Genomic DNA, 23,269 nt, shown 5'->3' with positions numbered 1-23,269 from the left:
TCGTTTGGTGTAGGGTTTCAGGTGCCATACATCTTTACCTAGAGGGTCCCCTGCCTCTGGCTCCAGCCAGGAATGGTGCTGATTAGGGTCACCTCTGCACCCCGAGGCGCTTTCACCCCAGCGCCTGCAGATGCCTCTGTCCCTAATTTTTCGTTCTCTCTCCTGCCAGCTGAAGCGCTTGTAAAAGTCGGACAGGTCGCTGGCATCCTGTCTTGGACTGCCAGTCATGCTAGTGGGGGGGCTTCAGAAGGCTGTGTGGACCCCTGTCCATGCAACCCCCTTTTCCTACTCTCTGCGGGACCGAAGCAGTACTGCAGGAGGGGAGCAGCCCTGGGGAGGCGGGAGGAAGCGGTTTGCTTTGGACATGAGGCCACGCTGGTCAGGTGAGCCCCCATTATTTTCCTGTGGACCAAAGGCTATTTTTATCATTTCTGGCAGAGAAAGAGACAAAAACATTGAAAAGCAGCCTTTTGAGAATTCTTTTCACACAAGCTAGATGGTGATTTGGCCAAATGTGAAAGGGACATGCAGTCTCTCCTCTCCCTGGATTAGCTGAAGCTCCACTTCAGGCCTGACGCCCTGTGTGAGACCCTGTCCAAGGCGTGTGGCGGGTGGGACCAGGGGGAGTGGGGACTGCTGCTCAGGGTCCTCCTGGTCTGAGTGTGGGTGCCTTCCATGCGGTGTCTGACACCCGCAAACACCGGGATCAGGACACCAAACCGGTGAGTACCTAGGAGGAGGAGTCGGTGAATCCCAAGGTGGAAGTGGGCGTCTTGCTACCATTTGGCTAAGGGCCCTCGGGATGGAAACTCGAGCTGGGGTCTGAGCCCGAGGCGGCCCACGCCTGTCCAGAGCTCCAGGCTGAGCTCCGTGGGGGTCGGAAGCCTTGGCCGACAGGGAGCAGAGGGCTTCACTTCCCCCCTCCTGCACCAGGGGGCAGTGCCCCACAGCAGAGCGCCTGTCACCGGAATCCTGCGCGCAAAGCCGTGCCTGTCAGCTCTTCTGGCCAAACGTGTGCGTGGAATGCAGTGCCAGTAAAATGTCCAGTGCAAGGAGCGGGACAATGTGACTCCTGAGTCCCCTGGGAGAATGATGGATGAGAATCAGCAGTCTACACCTGGGGGAGACATAAAGGCATGATGTGGACGGAGTCCCCTGAGCCTGTGGTCAGGAGGCCCCCTGAGGATGAGGCCACTTCCTCATTGCCTTGGCGCAGGGCAGGGGCGAAGCCCAGGGTGGGGGTGGGGGCGTCAGCTCAAACGCCCAAGGACAGATGCTGTGTCCCATCAGTGGAAGGCTGGCAGCTAATGACACTGGGGCCACTGAATAACCATGCAGTCTCCGTGCCCAGTGTAGGGCAGGGTAACTTCCATGTAAATAAATACCCGCAAAAAAATGTTAATAAAGAACATATTCCTGATCCTTCTAAGTGTTGTGCTTATTTCTAAGTGATGGAGAAAACAACAGAGTGAAGAACCACTTTTTAAAAAATTTAAGCTATTTAAACTAAAAAATAACTGTGCACTTGAGCATGTGAAATTAAAAGCTGGTATTGTCTGGAAGCACCATCAACCACATTAAAACTGAGACCACAGACCAGGAAGGCACTGGCAAGCCTCACCCACTGTCCCTTTTGTTGGGAAAATGCACAAAAGTAGGCGGTGCCCAGGGAATAGCTGTGCTCCCTTTAGTCTGATCACTAGAGGAGATCTGCGTTACATCTGTGTGTGAAAGTACATTAGACATGTGTACAGGTTGACTGCTTGTTTCAAATGCCAACTCCAAGCACAGCCCTGGTGGTGCGCCTATTGTCCGTACGGGAAGCCACATGGGAGTGTAAGCAGCTGGAGGCTTGGCTGCTGCCCGCAGGGTTCGGGCTGGGCAGGGAGAACCTCAGGGGGAGCCACACGGTTGCAGGGCTGAGTGTCCGCGATGCAGTCTGCATGAGGGGGCTTGGCTTTGCCAGGCATCTGCGGTGGCAGGAAGGGCACAGGACCCCCGAATGGGGCTGGGTGGGCAGGTGTCCTAGCCACAGGGACTCCCAGCAGGAAGCGTTCACCTTCCTCCCACCTGCCTGCCTGCCTAGCACCTGCCTTTAGACTGTTCACCTGGGAGCTGAACTTGGTGCCCAGGACCTGGGGTGGGCAGGGGTGGATTACCACAGCCCCAATAAAGCCCTTTCAAGCTAGGGGCGGGCTAGGGGTTGGGGTGTGCACACAGGTCCTGTGTTTTTGTAAAATTAGCAAAATAACTTATCTTTATTTCTTGAAGGGAGCTCCCACATTTTAGGTTTCAGGCTCCGCTGGACATCCCTTCCCAGCAGCCTCCTTTTTCACCCACAGGATCCACCCAGATCTTTTCCTTCTTCCTCCAAGAAGCTGGAGAATTCTCTGAAACAGCTGCCCTCGTGCCACCGTCCGCGGTTGGACGGGATTCCCTGGCGAAGTGGGTGAGCGCTTGTAAAGGTGTCCTTTGCATCAGCACATGGTGACCCAGTGCCCACGTTTTGCCAAGCGCTGCTCAGGAGAGGTGGGCGATGGTGTGAAGATGGGAAGGGCAAGGATCCACTGGGAGGCATTCAGGGAGGGGGAGACTCACAGACACTCACATGTACCCTAGCTCATCCCCATATGGATGTGGGGTGCTTGCGGGCCTCGGCAGGGGGCCGGGAGGAGCATGGGCCAGCCCCCTGCTGTGATCCCAGCCAGGGGCTGAAGGGTGAGACTGAGCAGGGTGGGCTTCAGGGAGTGGGGGTAGCAACCAGTGCTTGGGGTTTCAGAGGACAGTGAAATCACCCAGCAATGAACTGAATTGTGTGCCCCCAAATTCATTTGGTGAGGCTCTAACTCCCAGTGTGACTATTGGGAGGTGGGATCTTTCAGGAGGTGATTAAGAAGTGAGGTCACAGAGGTGAGGCCTGATCCGCTAGGGCTGGTGCCTTAGAAGGGGAAGAGCATGCTCCGTCTGTCTGTCTGTCTCAACCACGGGAGGACACAGGGGAAAGCGTCGTCCGCAAGCCCTGCAGAGAGTCCTTAGCAGGAACCAAATTGGCAGCACTTTGACCTTGGGGTCCAGCCTCCAGAGTCCTGAGAAATAGCCGCATGGTGCAAGCAGCCAGTCTGGCATTTTGTTCCTGCAGCAGGTCACGCTGACACCCTTCTGGGGCCGTCACACTCACTGGCTCCCGGCTGCTCTGTGCACTTCATGGTTCTCCTAGATTAACACGCAGCAGTGTATGGGGCTTAGTGAAGGTCTCCAGAGCCAGTCCCCATGTCTGGCCCCCAGATCTGTTTGCAAGCTGGCATCTTGGGGGTGCAGCCCCCCTCTGTATAGCAGGGTGACAGCAGGGCTGGCCTGACAGGGACCCCCCATTAAGATGACTATAACCCTCCAGGCTGGAATGGGGGGGCAGGATAAATAGTGGGGAGATCTCTGTTGCAGCTCCACTGTTCTGCACAGCTAGGGGTCCCTGCCTCCCAAGCTCCTGGCCAGGGGCTCCTGACCTCCATGAGGGGTGGTGTTAAGCCTTTCCTGTCACCCGGGACCACGTGACGTGTAGGAGGGGAAGCCCCAAGAAAGCCCCTGCCGGCTTTGACCGTCTGTGAGCCTCTGCAGCGGGCCCAGCTGGGGCTTGCCTCCCCAAACCTCATGCGACTAATGGGAGGCCTATTTCCTGGCCCCTCGTCTGGTCCCACTCAGCCTGCACTTCCCCCTGCTCTTCAAGAACCTCCCAAAGGGACTGTCCCTGCCCCAGCAACCCCACGACCCCCCGGAGTAAGTGAATTCCAAACCAAGCCTGTTTAAAGGGAGGGAAGTAAGTCCTCTTGAGAGAGACCCCTGCTCTGGACCTCCTCTGGGGAGCAGGGCGCCCCCAACCCCAGGCCACGGACCAAAAACTGCACAGAGTAGGAATAAAGACGCCCGGAGGGTGGTGGGTGACCAACCACGTGGGGGCCAAAGAAGTGCGCAGAGGCCCACGGAGGCGACCAGCCCCTCTGCCCGCCCCTGGCGAGGGCGCGGGTGGAGTGCCGGGCGACCGACGGAGCTCCGCGGGGACAAGCCCAAGCCGGTTCCTGCTGGGACTTACGGGGACGGAGGGCTGAGGGCTGCCCGGAGGACAGGGCTCTGGGAGGGTCTGGGAGCCGGCGACCGCTCCGCCCCGTCGGGTGGGGAACTCAGCTCGCGCGGGAGCTGAGGTTTGCAGCCGGAGGGGAGTGGGGCGCGCGAACGGGACCACGGGGCGGGACGGTGGCGGGGACCAGGGGTGAGGACCCCGGCGGGGCTGTGGGCGGGCTGGAGGCGGGGCCTGGGAGGGGCGGGGGTCCGGGCGGGGGCGGGCTGGGGTCGACGGGGGCGTGGCCATGCCAGGGGTCCGGGCCGGGGCGTGGCCAGGGTGGGCGGGCCTCCAGCGCGCGGAGCTCCGCGCTCACTGGCGGGCGGGGCGCACCGGGCGCTGGATCTTGGCGCTGACCCCAGGCCGCGGGCGGGAGGCCGGACGCTCCGCACCTGCGGCGACCTGCGGTGGGACCGTGCGCGGGCACCTGTGGCTGCGCCTTGTGCGCCCACAGCCCGGGGCCATGGCGCTCGTGGAGGCGGCGGTTCGGAGGGCCGGCCGGGGCCGCCTGTGACTGCGGACAGGAGGGGCCCGGCGCGGGGCCGCGGGCACGATGCCTTTCCTTCCCGAGGCGAGGGCGGCGGGCCGCGCGGTGGCCCTGGCCCTGGCGCTGCTGTTCCCCGCCGTGCCAGCGGGCGCTCTGCTCAGCCTGCAGCCCAACATGTGAGTGCGGGGACCGGAGGGCTTGCGGGGCGTCCAGAGACCGGGCCCCTGGGCGGCTTTGTCCCTGGGGCCCTGCGAGCGGTGCGCTCTTTGCCATAACTGGGGAGGGGGTGGTAAGAGACTAGGGTCAGGGGCTGGGTGTGCACCGTGCGTTGGCGCTCAGGCCCATTCTGCACGCCGGCTGAGGTGAGGCAATTCAGGTCCCTGCCGGCACAGGCTGGCGGGGGAGCCCGGCTCGGAGCAGGCAGGAAGGAAGCAGCTCTTTCCCACTTCCTTGGGGTGGGGGGGCTGTGCAGGGGCGGGTTGTGCCCAGACAGGGGGCCCCTCCAAGAATGTGTTAAACACATGTGCTTTGGGGCTGAGAGGCAGGAGAAGGAATTCAATACCAGAATGGGCAGGAAGAGAGGGTCAGGAGGCAGGCGAGATGAATTCAGTTTTGAAAGCTGATTCCCCAATGGGTTGTTTAGTGGTCTCTCTTAAACAGCAAATCCGCCCTAGTGTTGGCCTCAAAGGAAAACTGGTGCTGAAGGGAGGGGCAGAGGAGGGGGCAGGAAGCCTGCCCACTGCCCCCAGCCCGGGACTCCTGCAGGGTGCCTGCGGGGCTGCAGAAGGGTGGTGGAGCAGCCCAGGCTGGGGGTACTGCCTGTCCGGCACACCCCCAGGGGGTTCCGTGCACCTGGCCCCAAAGGACTGAGCCGACTGGCTTCCAGGCAGAGACGGGGGTGGGCAAGCCCACGCCTCTAGGACTCCTGCTCTAAGTCTTGCTTTACTCCAAGAGGAAAGTTTCCTTGTGGCTTTTCAAAGGAGCACGGTCTCTGGGGTGGGGGCCCTTGTGTCCAGAAATGTGTGTGCCCGAGTCTCTGGCCGGACCCTCCGCTGACTTCTACTGGGCATTCCTCTGTGATCCCAGGGAACTGAGTTTGTTGGAGGGAAGCCCCAACGTCAGCAGGGATTGTCACAGGGGCTTTCCACCCTTCAGCCTGCCTGTTCTTCGCATGGTGAGCCTGGGGCCTCCAGGGGCCCAGGCTCCTGGTGTTCCCGGGTGCCAGTCTGGTGGGCAGCTGCTCAGCCGATGAGGACGGAGAGCTCCGCTCTTAAGAAGGGGCTTCTGCCCCGTGCGCTGTGGAGACTGCAGGTCGCCCTTCCTGGCCCCCTTCCCTGAGCCCTGGGGGAGTGGAGCCAAAGGCCTGTTTTTGTGAGGTTCCCCCCCTGGGGAAAACTGCATCAGCAGTGAGCGGGCTGCATGAGATCCCCATCTGTTCTGCTTCGTGCTTTCCCCGAGCCTCCTCTCTCCTTGCTCTTCAAACCCCGGGCTCCTTCAAGGCTGCACCCACTCCTCTTCAGGGGCCCCTCACCTGGCCTAGCTACCTGCGGCTTCTATTCTCCAGTTGCCCCACTCGCGCTGAGCTTTGTGACACCTAGGGACACACTTTCCCCAGTCTGTGGGTCTGGTAAGCGCCTGGTGCTGGTCCCAACATGTGGTAGGGCCACAGTGGGCATGCCTGGCAGCTGAATGACTCGTGGGGTGCACCCTTCAGCTGTCCCCAGCGAGGTGGAAAATGGTGGGCTCCTGGAGATGCCAGAATGTGCTCTGTGCACCTGCACCCCAGAACGGCAGAGCAGATAGGGTCCCAGAAAGTGCTTCCCTGCCTCCCCTCCCTTAGTGGGGTTCTGGCGAGCCTGCAGGGCCTGGCACGTGCAGCCCCACCCTCTGGGGCCAGTGTTCCTGAACCTCCGGCTGGGCCTCTGGGCTTGGGCAGGGGTGCTGTAAGGCAGGGTCCCACCTATTCACAGCATCAGATGCTCTGGGCACCCTTGTGGACCTGCAGGAGCAATATGGTTGCCTATTCAGCCCACTGTGGCTGAGTTAAAACCACTCAGCATGCACGTATGTATTCACTTATTTATGCCTCAAAAGTACATTTCTGCTGCTGAGGAAGAATGGCTTGCTTTTCTTCCTGTGGCCTAGAATGACTGCTGGCTGCACATGGGGCCAGCCCAGGGCTGCTGGCGGGGCCATGGGAGCAGGGTCTGGGCACAGGGAGACAATGTCCCCAGGCACCAGAGTCCTGACCCGCATGGTCCAAGGCTGCATCTGTGGTAGATGTCCACCCCTGGGGGCCGGGGTGCCCCTGGCAGCTGCATTTGGAAAATGGCCTGTGCTTGGGAGGCAGTTAGGTGAGCTGACCTCGCCCATCCAAGCGTAAGTCCTGCCTTACAAGTAGCTCTTGGACCCAGTGGCCCCGACTCTGGAAGGGCCCCATCCCCTGAGGCCGAGGCTGCCTTGGGCATCCAGGAGCCTGCTCACCGTCAGGGAGTTTCAGAGCTGCACAAATCTCTTCTGAGCTTGGCATGTTTGTTGTCTGTATGCTGCCCTGTGTGGGTTCAGGGTGCTAGGGAGCCACTGCGATCGCAGGGGATGCTGGTCCCCCGAAGCTGGCTGTGACCCTTCCATGCTCCCGGGGTGCCCCCCTGCACACCTTGCTCCTTCTGCTTGTCCTCCTGAGCGAACTCCTGTTCAGCGGTGGGCCCAGCTGGACCAGCTCAGGGCACAGCTTTGAGGCCCAGATGGCTGGGACGGGGAGAGCCAAGAGTCACGGTCACATGGACCCAGGGTCATTGCTGCTGCTCCCACAGACCTCAGGTCCCTTGTGCAGGGAGCAGCAGGGTGCTCAGATGCTTTCTCCTCCAGCTCCTGTCCCTGCGAGCCTGCACCTGCTGTGGGTCTTGGGTAGGCGCCGGGTGGGCATCCTGCTGTGGGGCCTGGCCACAGGTCTGGGCCCCACCCCAATGGCTGGGTTCCCCAGGGCAGGCATGCAGGAGGGCAGGCGTGCCAGCTGTGGTGGCTGGGGCACTGACTGTCTGTCCTCTGCCTCAGGCCGCATGTGTGTGCTGAGCAGGAGCTGACCCTGGTGGGCCACCGCCTGCCCTGCGTGCGGGCCTTCAGCCGGACCGTGCCGCTATGGAAGCCGGGCTGTGGGCGGCAGGCCTGGTGTGTCGGCCACGAGCGGAGGTATGTGGCAGGGCCCAGGGGTCTGGTGTGGCAGTGGGGCTCTGCTCACAGCAGAGCAGCTCTCGTTGCCCAGGAGTGGGATGGCCAGGGCAGGCGGCCATCCTGGCCCCAGGGCCACCAGCAGTCCCCAAGGCCCACATCTGAGGTCAGGGCCTCTCACACCCTCCTAGAGGGGAGGCCAGCATGGAAGCAGTTCCCATACGGTAGTACTGCTCATGGGGCCTTCATGGGTGGGTCGGGGACCCTTAGGGAATGGGGTACCTAAGGGGATGGGGTGCTCTGAGGAGAGCAGAGAATCGTGTGGGGGAGGTGGACACCCCTTCAGGGCGGCAGTGTTTGTGTCGGGGAGGCTGAGGACCTTGCACCACAGGAGAGGGGGAGTCTCATGAGGGAGGTGGGGACCCGAGGGGGAGGGGAGCTGGCTGTGCAGGAGGGTGAAAAGGGGTGCCCGGCCTGCCGAGTTCCCAGCTGGAGACCTCTTTTGTCTCGTTCCCAAGTCTGTGTGAAATTTTTTATTGCTCAATATTTTATTTCAAAATCAAATTAAGGAGAGCCTTTGTATGACTCTTCTCTTTTTATAGACTGGGGTTCTGGAATCTGCCTGATTGCAAAGCTGGGTGTGTGTGGGGGGCAGCTAGCTTGGGTAACCCCTCGGCCTGGAAGCTGGTGGCTGCTCCCAGGTTGGGTGGAGGGAAGGTAGCAACGAGTCCTCAGATAGGGTGTGGTGTCCAGCTTCTCAGCAAGGTCTTTGTGGGGACCAGCTGTGCGGTGTCATCCATGTGGGGCGTGAACCTGCTGTGCCTGTCCCTGGGCGGTGCATTTTTCATTTAAAATGTTTGTCTGCTGTACCATATGTGTTCAGGAAGGAGGAAAGTACAGCTCAGTTCTGACAGTGGTTCTGACAGCGGTTCCCATTGGGCTCCCTCCCCGGGGACCTTGGCAATGTCTGGAGACAGCCTCTGTTGTGCTGGGTGAACTGGGAGGGTGGGACCTCTGTAGCTGGCAGGTGGAGGGCAGGGATGTGGCTGGACATCCTATGGCACAGGGGATGGCCCTCAACCACGAAGAAGCCCACCCAAATGTCAGGAGGGCTGGGGCTGAGAAATGCTCCCCCTGTGCCCCCGAGATGCATACTCGGCCGTCTGTCCTTCCGGACCTTCACGCATGTGCAGATGTGTGCGTGCTAATAAAATGGGAATGAGGTCACGTTGGCTGCGTGCTCCCCAGCAGTGCGTGGTGAAGGGTGCTATTCCTGGGAGCAGCCAGAAGCCCTGTGGCCTCGGGACTGGAGACTACAGTGAGTGACCGTGCTGGGGACTCCCCGCAGCTGGCAGGCAGACGATTTCCCTGTGTGCTGTCCCCAGGCTGGCCTGGGCAGGGCGGGAGCAGCGTGTCCAGACTGGCTGGGTATTGTCAGCCCCCTGGCAGGGAAGGCCTGGCTGTCAGGGAGGGCCACACCATCCGGGCCGTGTGTGGTGGGGACAGGGTCTGCCATGGTTCCTGTCTAGGGGGCCTGTGTTCTTGTTGGTTTCCTGGGAAGGCTCAGGACAGGCCTGCGTGCAGAGCAGAATCTGGGGCTCCTCTTCGTGCGAGGGGGCTGAGCCCCCTCTGCGATCTGCAGGAGCAGTGCAGGCCCCTGGCCTCGGGTGGGGGCAGGTGGCCGTCTGCCCGGCCTGGGTGGGATGCGGCTGGGACCGCTCTTTGCCCACCCTGCGCAGGCTCTTGCCGGTCGGAGAACGAGAGCCTCACAGCCTGTCTGCGCCCTGCGGGTTGCCTGCAGCCTGCACCAGCGTGCCGGGCCCGCCTCCCTGCTCTTCCGGGGGGCTTCCCGCATGGCTGATATGTCGCGACCCCTCCTGCATTGCCCTCAGATGAGCCCACCCTGCTGGCCGTGGGATGTTCGCCAAATGCCTCCTCCAGATGTCCCTTGGCTGCAGTCAAGGCTGGGCCAGCACCTCGGAGGCCCTCTGATGCTCTGTGCACCCCTGTGGAGCCGGCCCTGGCCCCCGACCCTCCCGGGTGGATGTCACTTCTCCTCTGAGCACATCAGGGGTGTTTCTCTGACAAGCCCGCCAGCCAGCCCAGGCCGCCCCAGGCTGGGGGAGCCCCCTCAGCTGCATAAAGGGCCCTTTGCTCTCTGCGGGGTGGGGTCCACTAGAAGGAAGGAAGGAAGGAAGGAACGAGGGAGGGAGGAGGGTGGGGACGCCTGGATTACAGAGCCTGGAGCCCCCACGGAGCCCCTCCCACCAGGCCCATGCGCGCAAGGTGGAGAAGTGGGCGCCAGCCCAGTAGCCACGTCACCTGTCAGCCCCTCCGTGAACCGGCTTCTCCGCTGTGGCTGGAGCCGGAATGAGCCATCCGCTGTGTCCAGTGTAAGCGGCAGGGGAGTGAGGGCAGGGGCTCATGGGGCCTGTGGGAGCTGCAGGCTGATTGTCCTCTCCAAGGGTCTCAAGTTTTAGGGGGGCACAGGGGAGGGTGGCAGATGGGCCTGTCGCCCCATCTTCCGGTGACCACGAGGAGCTGCACGTAGCCCGGGAGAGGGATAAATATTTATGATGGAAGGGTCCAAACACTGCTCTGCCAAACGTCCGCTGCGGCCGCTTCTCCCCAGGCGAGCGGTTTCATGTCCTGCCAAAGTGGGATTTTGCAAAGCTGTCCTGAGCTGTGTGCAGTGTGCGTGCACACACTCATGCTTCCAGGAAGGGCTCTTGTTTATTTGTGGGGTCTAGGTCCCCCGGGCGGCCACAGGCTTCCCCCTACTCCCAAGGGCTGAGCCCTGGCAAGCCAGGAGGGTGTTTGTTACCTGGAGACGCAGTGCAGGCCCTTGGGCCACTCCCAGGGGTTCAAGGGCCCTTGAGCCTGTGGCTGTTGGCCAGGCCCTGGTCACAGTCCCACAGAGAGCAGGGGGCTGGGAGTTGGGTGCCTGAAGGCTGTGGGGCGGCCCTGTTTGTTCCTTCCTCTCCTGTGAGGACATTCTTTCTGTTGCTCTTCCTCCCTCCTGCCCCCCCACAACCAGCCCTGTCACTGTCATCACAGGGCCCTCACTGCCGAGGGACCTGGGGGCAGGTGCCGAGCATGGGGTCCTGTGTGAGCTTCCTGTGGCTGCTGTGGTTTCAGACAAGAGCCGTTTCCTCTGCTGTCATCCTGGAGCGGGAGTCTGAGACCGCAGGGCAGGCAGGGCTGGTCCTCCCGGAGGCTCCAGCGACAGCGGGCAGTCCTTGGCCCCCTTTGGCTTCTGGCTGCATTGCTGACCTCTGCCTCGGAGCTCACGTGGCCTTCACACCTGTGTGTCAGTCTCCAAACGCCCCTCTTCCAATGACACAGTCATTGGGTTAGGGGCCCCCCGACACCCCGCAGGCTAGATTGGCCTCAACTTGATTCCATCTGCAAACACTGTGGCCAGATAAGGCCACAGGTTCCAGGAGGGCATGGATCCGGGGGGACGCTGCTCAGCCAGTACAAGCAGTGAGGGACACGGGGCCTGCGCAGGGCAGGTAGCCAGCAGTCTTGCTGGCTGCCCACTAGGTAAGGGGTGGAGGTTATCTGGGCAGGGGAGAGGAGGGGAGGGCGGGGAGGGCAGCCTGTGCAGCTCCGTGCGGGTCACCAGGGTCAGATCCTTGGCTGCTGTAAACAGAGCTTTCTGGAGGGACACAGATCCTTCCAAAATCGGGGGCCCAGCCAAAGAGGAACAGGGTGTAGGAGCCCTGGGGTGCTGGGTGTGGCCGAAATGGGGCCATGTGGGACCAGGGCACCCTCTGCCTCCCACCCTGGCCGCTGCCGCAGGTTTGGGGCTGCAGGGTAAGCCCTGGGCAGGTGAGACTGCCCTGCTCTCTGGGGGCCAGCGATGCCAGGGGGGCGGGACGGAGGCTGGTGGTGGGCAGACCACCTTGCTGAGGGCACCCCGAGCTGTCAGGCTTCTAGGGGCCTGGTGGTGCAGATGGCCTGGGGCAGCCTGTGGATTTGGGGAGGGGACAGCCTGGAGCCCTCCGCTGGTCCGTGGCTTCCTATGCTTGTTCTCTGCTAGGCCAGAACCCCAAACCCTCGAAAATGGCCTGGGGAAAAGAGCCAGTGTGGCCCTGTGCCCACCCTGCTGCCCCTCGCTCAGGACCCTTGCCTTCCATCAGCTCTGAACCCCAACCTGCTCAGCCTGAAATGGGGACAGTGGGAGAAGTGGTTGGGGAGGGATGGGCGAGGGCCCCAAGCAGCAGCGGAAATGCCACGGCCCTGTGCTCAGTCAACGCTTCCCTTCTCCCTTCTTGTCTAGAATCGTATACTACGTGGGCTACAGGCAGGTGTACACCATGGAGGCCCAGACCGTGCTCAGGTGCTGCCCAGGGTGGAGCCAGCAGCCCGGCGACCAGGGCTGCTTCTCCCGTGAGTACCGTGCCCACCCCGCACTCCCACCTGCGCCCAGGAGGAGGCGGGACGCGGCCCCTCCCTTGCCTGGTGGGAGTCCCCACTGTGCACCTAAGACTCGCGGGCCTGGTGTCCAGCCACCGCTCGCCGAAGGCTATTAAACAAGATCCTAGAAGGAAGAAGGAGCGAGCCCCACAGCACTGCGGCTGGCAGGGGCCGTGACCCCGGGCACCCCGTGCCTGGCTCTGGGAGGGGCCTGAGGGTCGCCTGGGGCCCTGTGTTGGTGTCACTGGGCTCAGATGCCTCTGAGCCGGGCTCAGGGTCACTGTTGGGGAGCGTGGCCCCTCGCCTGCCTGTCCTTTGCCTACCGTGTTCCCAGGAAGGCCTGTGCTGGGCACTGGGCCCTCGGCCCCCATGCCCCCCGCCCCCTGCCCCCCGCCTCCTACTGACCAGCGCCCTGGGCCTCAGACTTGTCTGCTGAATGGCACATGAATCGCTGTCCTTATTCTCTCCTGACCCCCATGTCCTGGCAGAGCAAGGGAGGGGGAGCCCCCAGGTATCAGGGGAGCAGCACTGGGCACAGGTGGGCATGTGCACAACTGGGCGGGCAGGTGAGGCTGCCTGGGTAAGAGGAGTCAGCATCCCTCCCCTGGAGAGCCTGGCCCAGAGGTCTGGCTTCCCCTGTGCTGTGCCGTGGCACCTGGTGACGTGAGGAGAGGGACGGGGTCCTGCCGCGGCGGTGGCTGGGTTCTCGGTTACCCTGTGTTGGGGGCTAGATGAGGTTGGCTGTTCTGTGATGGAGGCAGGAACTGGACTTGAGGGGTCGTGTTCCAGCCCGCCTCTGCTGCAGTCCTCACAGGAAACGGGGCTGGAGATGCCCATGAACTCCAGGGGGATAAGGGGACAGAAAAGGATGGCAGAGGTGTTTTCCCAGGGCAGCTAATGAATCTCCCAAGTAAGAGTGTTGGAGGAAGAGGGGGAAGGGGCTCAGGGCCACCCACGGGTAGGGGAGGCAGTGGCGGGGACATGCCAGCGCACCCTTGGGTGGGGCATCCCAGGCCCCAGCATTAGCCCCGCCATCCGAGGCTCTCTGGTTCCAGGGGCTGATGTGAGCCCTTTTCTCTTCTGGGAAACAAAGGGGACTGTTGAGTGGGGATGCGGGGCCGACATCAGAGCCAAGGTCCCAGGGTTCCCACTCCAAGGGGGGGTCCCTCAGGCCTGCCAAAGGTGGCTTTAGCGGTCAGGCAGGCACTGGGGCTTGCGGGAGAGAGCACGGCCTGTGGGGAGGGACGTGGGTGTGCGACCTCATGGCTGGCCCGGGGTGCGGTTCTCTGGGTTTGGCCTCCTGGGCTGGCGGGGCGGGGATGTGTGCACCCCTCCCTCAGGAGGGGAGCCAGTGCGCAGCTCGAGGTTTGCACAGCGCGTTCCCACTGTTGTCTGCCTTGCACCCCTGGCCTGGGGTCTGCTGGCTCTTGGTCTCCCCTGGGTCTTGGAGTGATCTTCCAGAGTTGGGTAGGGTGAGGGGTGGCAGGGCCAAGGGCGGTCAGACCCCGGGGGCCACCGGGGCCTCCACCCGCTGCGGAGAGGAGCCCACGTGCCGGCTTCCCTGGAACAGGGGCCGCCTCGGGATGGGTCTGCCGGGCCTGGGGCTGTGCGTCTGTCATCCCTGTCCGGCTCCTGCTGAGCTCTGGGCCTGCCCTTGAGCTATGTCTGTGGGGGGGCCATGAAGGACGAGGTGGCTGGGCCGTGGTGTCCTCTGGAAGGAGGGGGATGCAGCCAGGGGGGGCCACAGCCCTGGGCAGCAGGGGGGGTGGCAGAGCTGACCTCTGCAGTTCCTCAGCACCCGGACCTGGGCTGGGACCCTCCAGGGGGCAGCCTTGCCCCTGCAGAGCTGGAGGAGCTGGGCTGGGGGCAGGCCTGGGAGGGCAATGGCAGGGGAGGGTCCTGGCTGCTGGGAGACATGGACAGAACCTGCCTGTGTGTCCTGGGCTTGAGGCTCTGCCTTCTTTGTTGTTTATTTTTAAGAATTCATTTTTAGTGCAGGATTTATGGATTTATGTATTTGGCTTTTATTTGTTTGTTCTAACTATCCAGGAAGAGCCTGTGATCTGGCCTTTGGGGACACTCGCTTGTTCCCGTGTCTGAGTTGCCAGCATGAGAAGGGAAGGCAGTAGGGGGCTCGTGGGGGTGCATGTGCCTGGAGTCCTGGCCCCGGGCACGGGAGGGGTGCCAGCCACTGTCGATTTGTTCATTCATTCATTCATTTTCTCACTGTATTCATTCGGGGTTTGCTCAGCTGCCAACCCCGGGGGGGCTCAGGGAGACTGTGCAGGGCCACTCCCGCCCAGGGGCAGCTCCGGTCCTAGGCGAGGCTGCTATGCCTCCGGTGTGACGGGGCGGTGGAGAGCCGTGGGGCCCCAGCTTGGGGTTGGGTAGAGGAGGCCAGCAAGGCAGGGGCTGGGAGGGCTCAGGGGGCTGGCTGGGGCCCAGAACAGGAGGAAGTGAGGGTGGCAGGGGACGGAGGGGACACGGACGCAGAGGGGAGCTTGGTGGGGCGGCCAAGGAAGGGGGTGCTGCGCAGGAGCCTCCCTCCGGCTGCCCCTCTGCTGGGGAGTGTGCTTCTTGCCTTGAGCCGAGCCCTGGAGGGCCCTCCACCACCTGCCCCGTGTGAGCCCCCGGGAAGCCCTGCCTCAGTGGGTCAGGTGAGAGTCTGGGGTGGCTGCCTCTGTCCCTCCTCCCTGCGTGCAGGGTGCCACGGCTGGGTCAGGGCCCTCCCAGCCCCTGAGCACATGGAGCCTATGGTGGCGGACCCCGTGTGGGAGAGGCGCCCTCTCCCAGCAGAGGGGAGCCCAGGTCAGGATTCCCGCCTCCACCCCCCTACTACCCCTCCTAGTGCCTTCCCCCCCCACCCCCCGACTTGGCCAGCACCTTCCCTCATTCCCCGTCCAGGCTCTGCAGCCAGAGGGCTGGAGAGGCTGTCAGGCCGGGCAGGACAGCTGGGGCGCTGCTCACCAGGCTGGCCTCCGCCCCACCCGCCAGCAATGTGACATTCCCTTGCTTTGGTGTGACCTGGACAAAGTCAGGGCCTGGTGGTGTTTGTGGCACAGAGCCGTGGGGAGAATGACAGGGAGCTTCTGGCGGTGTGGCTCCAAGACCCACGCACAGAGCCTGTGACCTGGAAGTGACTGGAAAGAAAGGGGTGTGGCATAAGCCCAATGACCAGGGGGCTCCCAGGGCCTGCGCGCCCACCTGTGGGTGCTGGGGCCTCCGACCCCTTCGGCTCTTCCTGTCAGCCCTGCCCGCCCAGCCGCTCTCTGAGTTCCATGTTTTTCCAGTCGGGAGACAGGTTTTGCCTGGACCCTCTGTGATATTTCAGCCGCAGTCACCGTGGGCCCCCCATCAAACCGCTCCCTGAAGGTGGAGGGGAGGTCCCTGGCCCTGCTCCCGGCCCCCCACCGAGTAGACCGGGTGGCGGACACACCAGCTCCTGCTCTCACCTGCTGTGAGGTGGGCCTTGTCCATCTGAAGAGGCCTGGGCAGGAAGGCAGGGTCCGGGGAGGTGCAGGGAGCCACACCAGCCCCACGGAATGGGATGAGCTCCGGGAAAGGGAATCAATCTGTGGACCAGGAGGCTTTGGATAAAGCACAGCTAGGCAGGTTCCGATTCGCAGGACTTCTCAGGGCCTTTAATATGCTAATGTGCTCTGTGCTGTGTCTGTTCCCCAACTAATTGTTTAGAAAGAAGGAAAAGTTAACAACAAAGCCAAAGAAAGCAATAACCAGCTTGAGGGATCCTGATGCCCGTGCTCCCAGGGACAAACCTCACGGAGGGCCAGCAGGGTGGAGGGCCCAGCGCTGTGCTGGGCGTGGGCGGGTGGCAGTGGCAGACACAGGTACCGGTCCCCATTCCACAGGACTCGTGCTCTTCAGCAGGGGACACGCAGAAAGCAGGCAGTGTTGTGCCAGGTCCTGGGAAAAGCCCGAGAGAGAGTGGGGGCGGGGCCGGGTGGGAGGGGGCGGGGCTCAAATCGCTCAGATCGACCCTGTTCAGCTCTGGAGACCCCAGGTCTGAAATCAGGGTGCCGGCAGGGCCGTGCACCCCCCGCAGGCCTTGGGGAGGGTCCTTGCTGTGGCCTGGCGCTTCTGGGGGTGCTGCCCCCGGCATCACCCCGGGCTCGCGGGTCGTCACGTGGCCTGTGTCCCGCATGTCCCGTTCTGCCTGCATGAGGACCTCGCTGCGGATGGGACCCCTGCTCTGCTGTGGGTGCAATCCTTAGCTTGGTCAACCTGCAAAGACCCTACTTCCAAACAAGATCCCACTGGGGGGTCCTGGGTGGACACAAATCTTTGGGGGACACAATCTAACCCACCGCAGGGGGGCAGGTCCCAGGGCCCTTGTAAGGACAGGGCGCCCGTGCAGGGCCTGAGCAGAGGAGGGACACAGTCTCTGGAGGGCAGAGGCCAGACATCTCAGATGGCCCAGATGGGGTGGGGGGTGGCCTTGATCAGGGAGCAGTGGTGAGAAGCGGTCAGATTTGGGGTTTGCTGATGGAGTGGGAACTGGCCATGGCTGTGTCTCCAAGAAGGCTGGGGTCTCAGGACCACAAAGGCCCCAGGACCTGTGTGCTGCAGGTGGGTGGGGCAGCACGGTCCCTGACTCCAGAGCAGACCCCCAGAGGTGACCGCAGTCTGGGGAGGACACCGCAGCCTGGCCACCCAGAGCTTTCTCCACCGCTATCCCAGACCCTCTTGGTCACGCCTGCTGTCTTGCTGCCCAGTAGATGCCAGGCTGTCGGGAAAAATGTGTGGCCTGCAAGGGGCTCACGTCAGTAGGGGGGATCTGATGTGTTGCTGCAGGAACGGGCGGGGAGGCTGTGCTGGCTGCCCTCTGCCCGTATCTGGGGTTGGCCGGGACCAGGGGCCCTCTGGATGCAGCCCTGCATCTGGGCTTGGCGCCCCTGCAGGCCCACCCTGCCTCATGGTCCATGCTGCCCCCTCTGTGACCCTGTGGCTCCGGGCCTGGCTGGTGGGACGGCTGGGCAGGCACTGTGGAAGGCTGCCGTGGAAGCCTGGGAGGGCCGCCCTTGGCCTTCCTGCCTCTGCCATTTGCCCTTCCTTTTCCATCTGGATGCACGTCAGCCCCACACCCAGCAGGGAAATTCGCCGGCTGGTGTGCTGGCTCCCGTCCTCAGTGTGGACACACACGCTCAGCACTGCTGGGGACGGGGCATGTCTGCTGTGACCCCAGACCCCCTGGCTCTCCAAATTGTGGAGTCACATCTAGATTTGAATGGTCCTGTGCCCAGCACACACTTGCACACCCATGCCCACTTGTGCACCCAGACCTGAGCTCACCCACAGCAGCCTCTCACACATGTGTCCATGCACGTGGGTTCTCGCACAGGCGCAGGCTCATGCTCTCTGTTGCTCTGATATCCATGTGCACACGGTCACACATGCTCACATGCTCACGCTCCAGGACATATGCCCACACGTGTGCATGCTCACACACGCACCTTGTCGCGTGTGCTCACTCACAATCCTGGCCACGTGGCCCTCCCCCTCTCCCTCCCCTTCCCAGCCCAGGCTGCCCTTGGGGTCCTCAGGATGCCTGGGGTGGGCCAGGTGTGGGGGTGAGGTGGTGGTCTTCCAGCCTGCCCACATGGACCCTACGCTCGGGGCCAAGACCTACGCAGGCTTCCATGCTGTGGCCATCCAGACCCAGGCTCACTCCGCGGCCTTAGCGGAAGGATGGGTCGGGTGGGGTGTCACACATCCGTGTAGCAGTTGCTGCAGGTCAGTTTGTTTCTGGTTCCTGGGTGGGCTCTGGAGAGTCGCTGTGATGGGACCCCAAGCCTCCCACTACGGGGTCTACGGCGTGGCGGGAACTTAGGTGATAAGATTTGCAGATGCCACTGTCATCTGTGCCCTGGTCCGAGGGCCAGGCAGAGCTCCGTGCGGGTCCGGCTCTCTGGGAGGGGTCCGGGTGCACAGTCCCTGCCTTGGGTGCCTTCGGGTAGCTGGGTGTGGTGGGCAGGAGGAGCGGCAGGCAGAGCTCAGCAGCCTGGGGAGGACCCCAGGCCTGGGATCCATGGCCTCGGGCTTCCCACCTCTCCCGTGGATGGACTTGGTGTGGCCAGCTTGCCCCCCTATTATGGGGGTTTCAGAGCTCGGCCAGCCTCCTGAGACCCACTTGGTGGGGCAGGAGGTTGGGGGGGAAGCATGTGGTCCAGGCCCCCAGCCCCCAGCCAGCATCGGAAGGCTGGCAGTTGTAGGTGGCAGCCACAGGGACAGCAGAGCAGGAGGCGCTCAGGGCCTGCTTTGTCCCCTGGGCTCCCAGGGAAGTGGCCTCCCTGCCGTGGCCGCCTGTATCTGCGTGCTGGGCACCGTAGGGGGAAGCTCACAGGCTGCTCTGTCAACGTCTTGGGCGGCCTCGCTGGGTGAGAGCCAGCCCTGGGCCTCAGGGCGGATTGCCTGTGACCTGGAGCTGACCGGCCTGCCCTGCAGGGCCCTGGGCTCAGCTTTGTCCTCCCCAACACCCCTGCAGTCCGCACGGTCACGCCCGGCATCGTTCGACCCCTAAATGCTTCCAAGGAAGGTGGACTGAGGAGCTCTTCGCTGGTCCTGGGCCTGACTGCCTGGTGCCGGCCTCCCAGGCGGGGTGCTGGGGTACACGTGTCCTCTTGGGGTTCCGCCTTGTCCTGTGCCTGTGAGGTGTTCTGGCGGGCCCTGGGAATTTCCTGGACACCCCGGCTGGGCAGCATAAACCCCTGAAAGCCCCTCTGCTGGCCTGGCCAGCTCCAGCCATGCAGGAGTGTGCCTGCTTCTTTCTCCCGGGCCAGGATTTGGGGACCAGTCTTCAGACCGCAGGGCTGCCCCCCTGGAGTAAGAGCCGGTTTGCCCCACAAGCCCTGTGGCTGATTTATTGAGTCCTCACATCCACCGCCTCTTGGAGCTGGGCTGCTCCCCGGTTACATCTGAGGAGCCGAGATCCAGAGAGAAGGGCTGCTTCCAGGGGGGGACCTCCAGGCTCCACCTGGAAAATCCTGAGAATCCAGCGCTGGGTGCAGGGGGATGCTGAGGTCACCTGCGGGCCTCATCAGCATACGACCTCAGCCCCCAGCAGTGCACAGGCATGCCGCTGTGAGGATACACGTGGCAGAGGTGCCAGGGACTCTGGCGAGCACTCACCCGCAGGGCGGGCTGGGAGACGGCTCGTGCTGCTTCCCCGTGCCCGTTTGGTGGCCTCAGCCTTGTGTCCACAGCCTGCAGGGTGGGTGCTTGGCCAACCGGGGAAGCTTTGGGTCACACCTGCCCCACCTGGGGTCACTTCAGCTTTCCACCCGATGGCCACTGGGGAGAGCCAACGGCCATTCCAGGGAGCGGCCGATCTCACCTGCGGAAACCGAGCAGCGAGAGGAGTGGAGTCCGGCCTCTGCGGGTGGCCCCCTCTGGAACCCGCACTGTCCGGCTGCCTGAGCCTGGGCAGGGCTGCTTGAGGCCCAGCCACGTGCAGGTGGTCCCTGACTCTCACACCAATGGAGAGTGGCTGGCATGAAGATGCCACAGCAGATGCCCCCATGCTGCCCCCCCCAGGACTCTGGTCCTTAAATCTGCCATCCTGTACCCAGACCTTCTCAGAGTACCCTTGGGACTGGACACCCCTCAGGGCCCTCCTAGCCTTTGGTTCTGGGGAGAAGGCAGGCCTGCTCTGCCCCACTCCGAAGCAAAGGCCTGGTCAGGGAAGCTGGGAAGGTTGGCAGATGGTCAGCGTCCGCATGCCGCCGAGGGAGATGGCCCTCCTTTTGCATTCGAATTGTGGGCGAGGACACCCGGGCGGGCCGGACGCAGGCTGCTGGGGTGGTGTGTGTCCGGCTCAGGGGAGGTGATGGTGCGGAGGGAAGAACTCCGACGGTGGGAGGTCGATGAAACGATTACATTTGATGCGTGCAAATCACCTGTCATGGAGCTTAGCCCGAAGTTCTAACCAACTGTTAACATTAAAACTGGGGCGTGAGCATGTGTCTCCAGGACCCACGCTGCCTTGTCCTGGTGAGGTGTCTGGGGTGGGCATCTGGGAGTTGTGGGGGTTCGCGGCAGGGCAGTCGTGTAGACAGCCTTCCCTCCAGCTGCTTGGCCCTCCGAGGTCACGGCTGTGGTCCTGGGGGTGCGGTCCCAGCAATGCCGACAGCTACAGGGATGGGTCTCCATGCAGACCCCTGCTGTGACCCTGGCATATACTAGGTGCTCAAAACATTCATTTAAAAAGTAACTAATATTAAGCGTAAAACAAATTTGTTACTTAGGACCCTCTAAATTGTTTTGCAAAGTATCCATCCAGCCTCATCAAACACCCCAGCATTGAGGGTTTGCAATGGTCATTTCCAGCTTTTCCACGTGGTCCTCTTCCCACACGTGGTGCCCTCCCTCCTGGAGGTCAGACACCCTGCTTTCCGAGCTGGTCTGGTGCTGGGGCTCTGTCTCTTCGGGAGTGAGTTCTTCCAGGCCTTGTGCTGTCTTCCCTCAACCACTGGGGGCTTCTTTGGGGTGCTTGTCCTTCTGGCGAGACAGTGTCACTGCTGTGCGCTGGGGGCTGGGCAGGGCTGCCCTGGTCTGCTGGTTCTCTGCCCGTGGGAAGGGGTGGGCTGTGCTGCCGGAGGGCGTCCCTGACCATTGCATGCTCCTGGCATGAGGGGGGCAGGTCCCAGGTGGGTTCCTGGCTGAGGATGGGATCATGCAGGACTGGACATGCCGGGCTCTGCTCAGGCACCCACATCTCTGCCTGTCACTTTGTACAGGGTGACTGGCCTGCCCACGCTTCACTCCTGCTGTGGGTGGGATATGCACAGCGTCACTTCATGCTGCCCAAGCAGGCCCTGGTCCCAGGGTTCCCTCTGGCACCCCCAACTTTCCAGCACCCCATGTCTCGGGGCCACCAGGAGCCCTCCTTGCTTTGGGGCATAGCTTTGTGCAATTTGCTTCATTTTTTCCCGTCTCTGTGGACACGCTGCCCTGGGTGCCCCCCGTCTTGGATCCCAAGCCCTTGCTCTTTCCTGAAGCGTACCTCCGTCACCTCCAGCTTTGCCTGGAGGGTTGCCCATCCAGCCACCCACCTAACAGAGTCCATCGAGTGCCTTCGAGGTGTGTCGGCAGCGCTGAGGAACACAAAGGCAGTCAGGATGCACGCGGTGCCCTTTCCCAGGAAGCCTGCAGCATTAAGTACTTAGGTTCACTGGAGAGGCGAGGTGGGAGCAGCAGGTGCCGTGGCGTCGGTGTGTCTGGGGGCCTACGCAGGCTCCCCAGGGAGGTGACGTCTGGGGAAGGGACCAGCTGTCCAAGCCGATGGTGGCTGAGAGCCGCAGGGCCTGATTAGCAGGCTTATGGTGGCTGGGGGCTTTGTGCCAAGTCCATGGGAAGCTGCTGAAGGGTTTTCTTCTGGGGACCCTGCGGTTCCATTTCTGTCGTAAAAGATCATGCTGGCTGTCGGTAGGAAAAGTGGCCGGGCAGGAGTGTGAACAAGGGCCAGCTGGGGGGTGTCTGCAGGCCTGCACATCTGCGCTGATGGTGGTTCTGTGGGCATGGTGGCCCTGGCAGTGGAGGGAGGTGGGTGTGCTCAGGTCACACTGGGTGGGGAGCCGACTAGCCCAGCGTTGGACTGGACTTGGGGCGAGTGGTGCAGCGGTGCGGGACGGGTCCCGGGTTTCTGTCCTGAGCCTCTAGGCGGATGGTGACACTGTTGGTGTTGATGGGGAAGCAGGAGTTGCCGTGTGCTCCAAAATGACCCCGCCCTCGTCTTCACACAGTAATCTGAGTGGCTTGTCTGAGTTCCGTGCAGCAAGCCTGTGGCCGGCTCCAGCCGAGGGTGGCCCTCAGTGACTGACGTCAGCCCTGGCAGGAGACCAGGGTTGTCCTGGCCTTCGAGCTCACCCTGCCTGCTCTGGTCAGGGATTTGGCTCTGCACTTTGGCGTGGAAAGTGAGGGCTGGCCATCTCGCCTGTTTGGGGCAGGATGTTCTCAGGTCAGTGAAAACCTCTCTAAGATGTGAAAATAAACACAGCTGGCTTCTCTTTCTTCGTAAAAGTGCACCCCCATCAACAGCACCAGGCCTTTTGCACCTGGGACCCCGCAGCTGCTCGGCCCGAGGACTTGCCTGGGGCCCAGGGCCGTCCGCTCTTCCCCGTCCCCTGCAGCACCTGCAGGCAGCAGCTCCCGACTCCGGCCCCATGCAGGACGCATCCTCAGGCTGCCAGTGCGGGCTGAGCGCAGGGCCGTCTGGGGGGTGTCCCTCCAAGACCGACAGCGGCCGAGGCTGTGGGACCAGAGCAGGAAGGAGCATTGTCCCTGGGCGGGGCTGGTCCTCCAGGCCCCTGGTGCTAAGTCGGAGAGTCCTGGAGCCTGGTCCCTCCCCTCTGGCTGTGTGACTCGGGGCATGTACTGCATGTCTCTGTACCTCAGTTTCCCCATGAGTCCCAGCGTCCGGCCCAGAGGGCTGCCTGGACTCTGTGCCTGGCAGGCGTCCCTCCCCCTGGGGGTCCCCTCACCACCTGGAGCTTCTCATTCTGCTCCTGGTGGGAATGCCGTCAGTGGCACATAAGCTTGCCAAACCCATGGGTCCCTCCAGGCACGGAGTGTGTTGGGGTACAGGGCCCTGTTCAGAGCACCCACTCACCCAGCGAGCACCCCTGAAGCCTCCAGACCCAGGGCCAGGCCTTTGGGGTCACAGGCCACTGCCCACCTGCCTGGCCTCGTCCTCCTGGGTGTAGGGATGTGAGGGTGGTGGCTGCCAGGCCAAAAATATTGGTGCTGAACCCCCCCAACCCAGGGAGGTACCTGGTCCAGCTGGGTTGGAGTATTGCTGTGTGGGGCCAGCAGGCAGTTGCGACTGTGGGGCCCCAAGGGGACCTGCCCTTCCCCTCTCAGAGCCCCTGCTGCTTAGGCCAGCTGTCTCCTCCCCACCCCACACAATGGCCTTGTGCTGAGAGGGGCTCATTAGCACCCCAAGGCATGGTGGGGGGATACTCTGGGAGCAGGGGGTCTCTTCTGGAGAAGGTGGGGAGCCAGCCCCTCCCAGCCTTGGTCCCTGCTGCCCTGGACCCTCCCTCCCTCCCCTCCTAACCTGGGCT

The 23,269-nt window shown here is 62.8% G+C and overlaps 1 protein-coding gene across 12 annotated transcripts in view; it reads left to right on the top strand.

Annotated features, from left to right (window-relative positions):
* Positions 1-4,443: 4,443 nt before the first annotated feature.
* The window catches only part of MEGF6 (multiple EGF like domains 6), an 86,866-nt gene continuing 68,040 nt past the window's right edge, over positions 4,444-23,269 (top strand). For 4 of the 12 annotated variants that reach the window (XM_036999703.2, XM_036999702.2, XM_036999707.2 and 1 more), the window contains exons 1-3: positions 4,448-4,777; positions 7,656-7,790; positions 12,055-12,164. In XM_036999703.2, the coding sequence (XP_036855598.2) occupies positions 4,668-4,777; positions 7,656-7,790; positions 12,055-12,164 (355 nt within the window). In that variant the 5' untranslated portion in view covers positions 4,448-4,667. Of the gene's footprint in view, positions 4,778-7,655; positions 7,791-11,502; positions 11,589-12,054; positions 12,165-23,269 lie in introns of those variants that run through there. The other 8 variants (XM_036999712.2, XM_036999706.2, XM_036999705.2 and 5 more) reach the window with 5 other exon arrangements.

The sequence above is a fragment of the Manis javanica genome, chromosome 4 (assembly GCF_040802235.1).
Source record: "Manis javanica isolate MJ-LG chromosome 4, MJ_LKY, whole genome shotgun sequence".
NCBI classification, from domain to species: Eukaryota; Metazoa; Chordata; class Mammalia; order Pholidota; family Manidae; genus Manis; species Manis javanica.
Note: the sequence above shows the minus strand (reverse complement) of the source record. Positions and strands in the feature narration are given on the sequence as shown.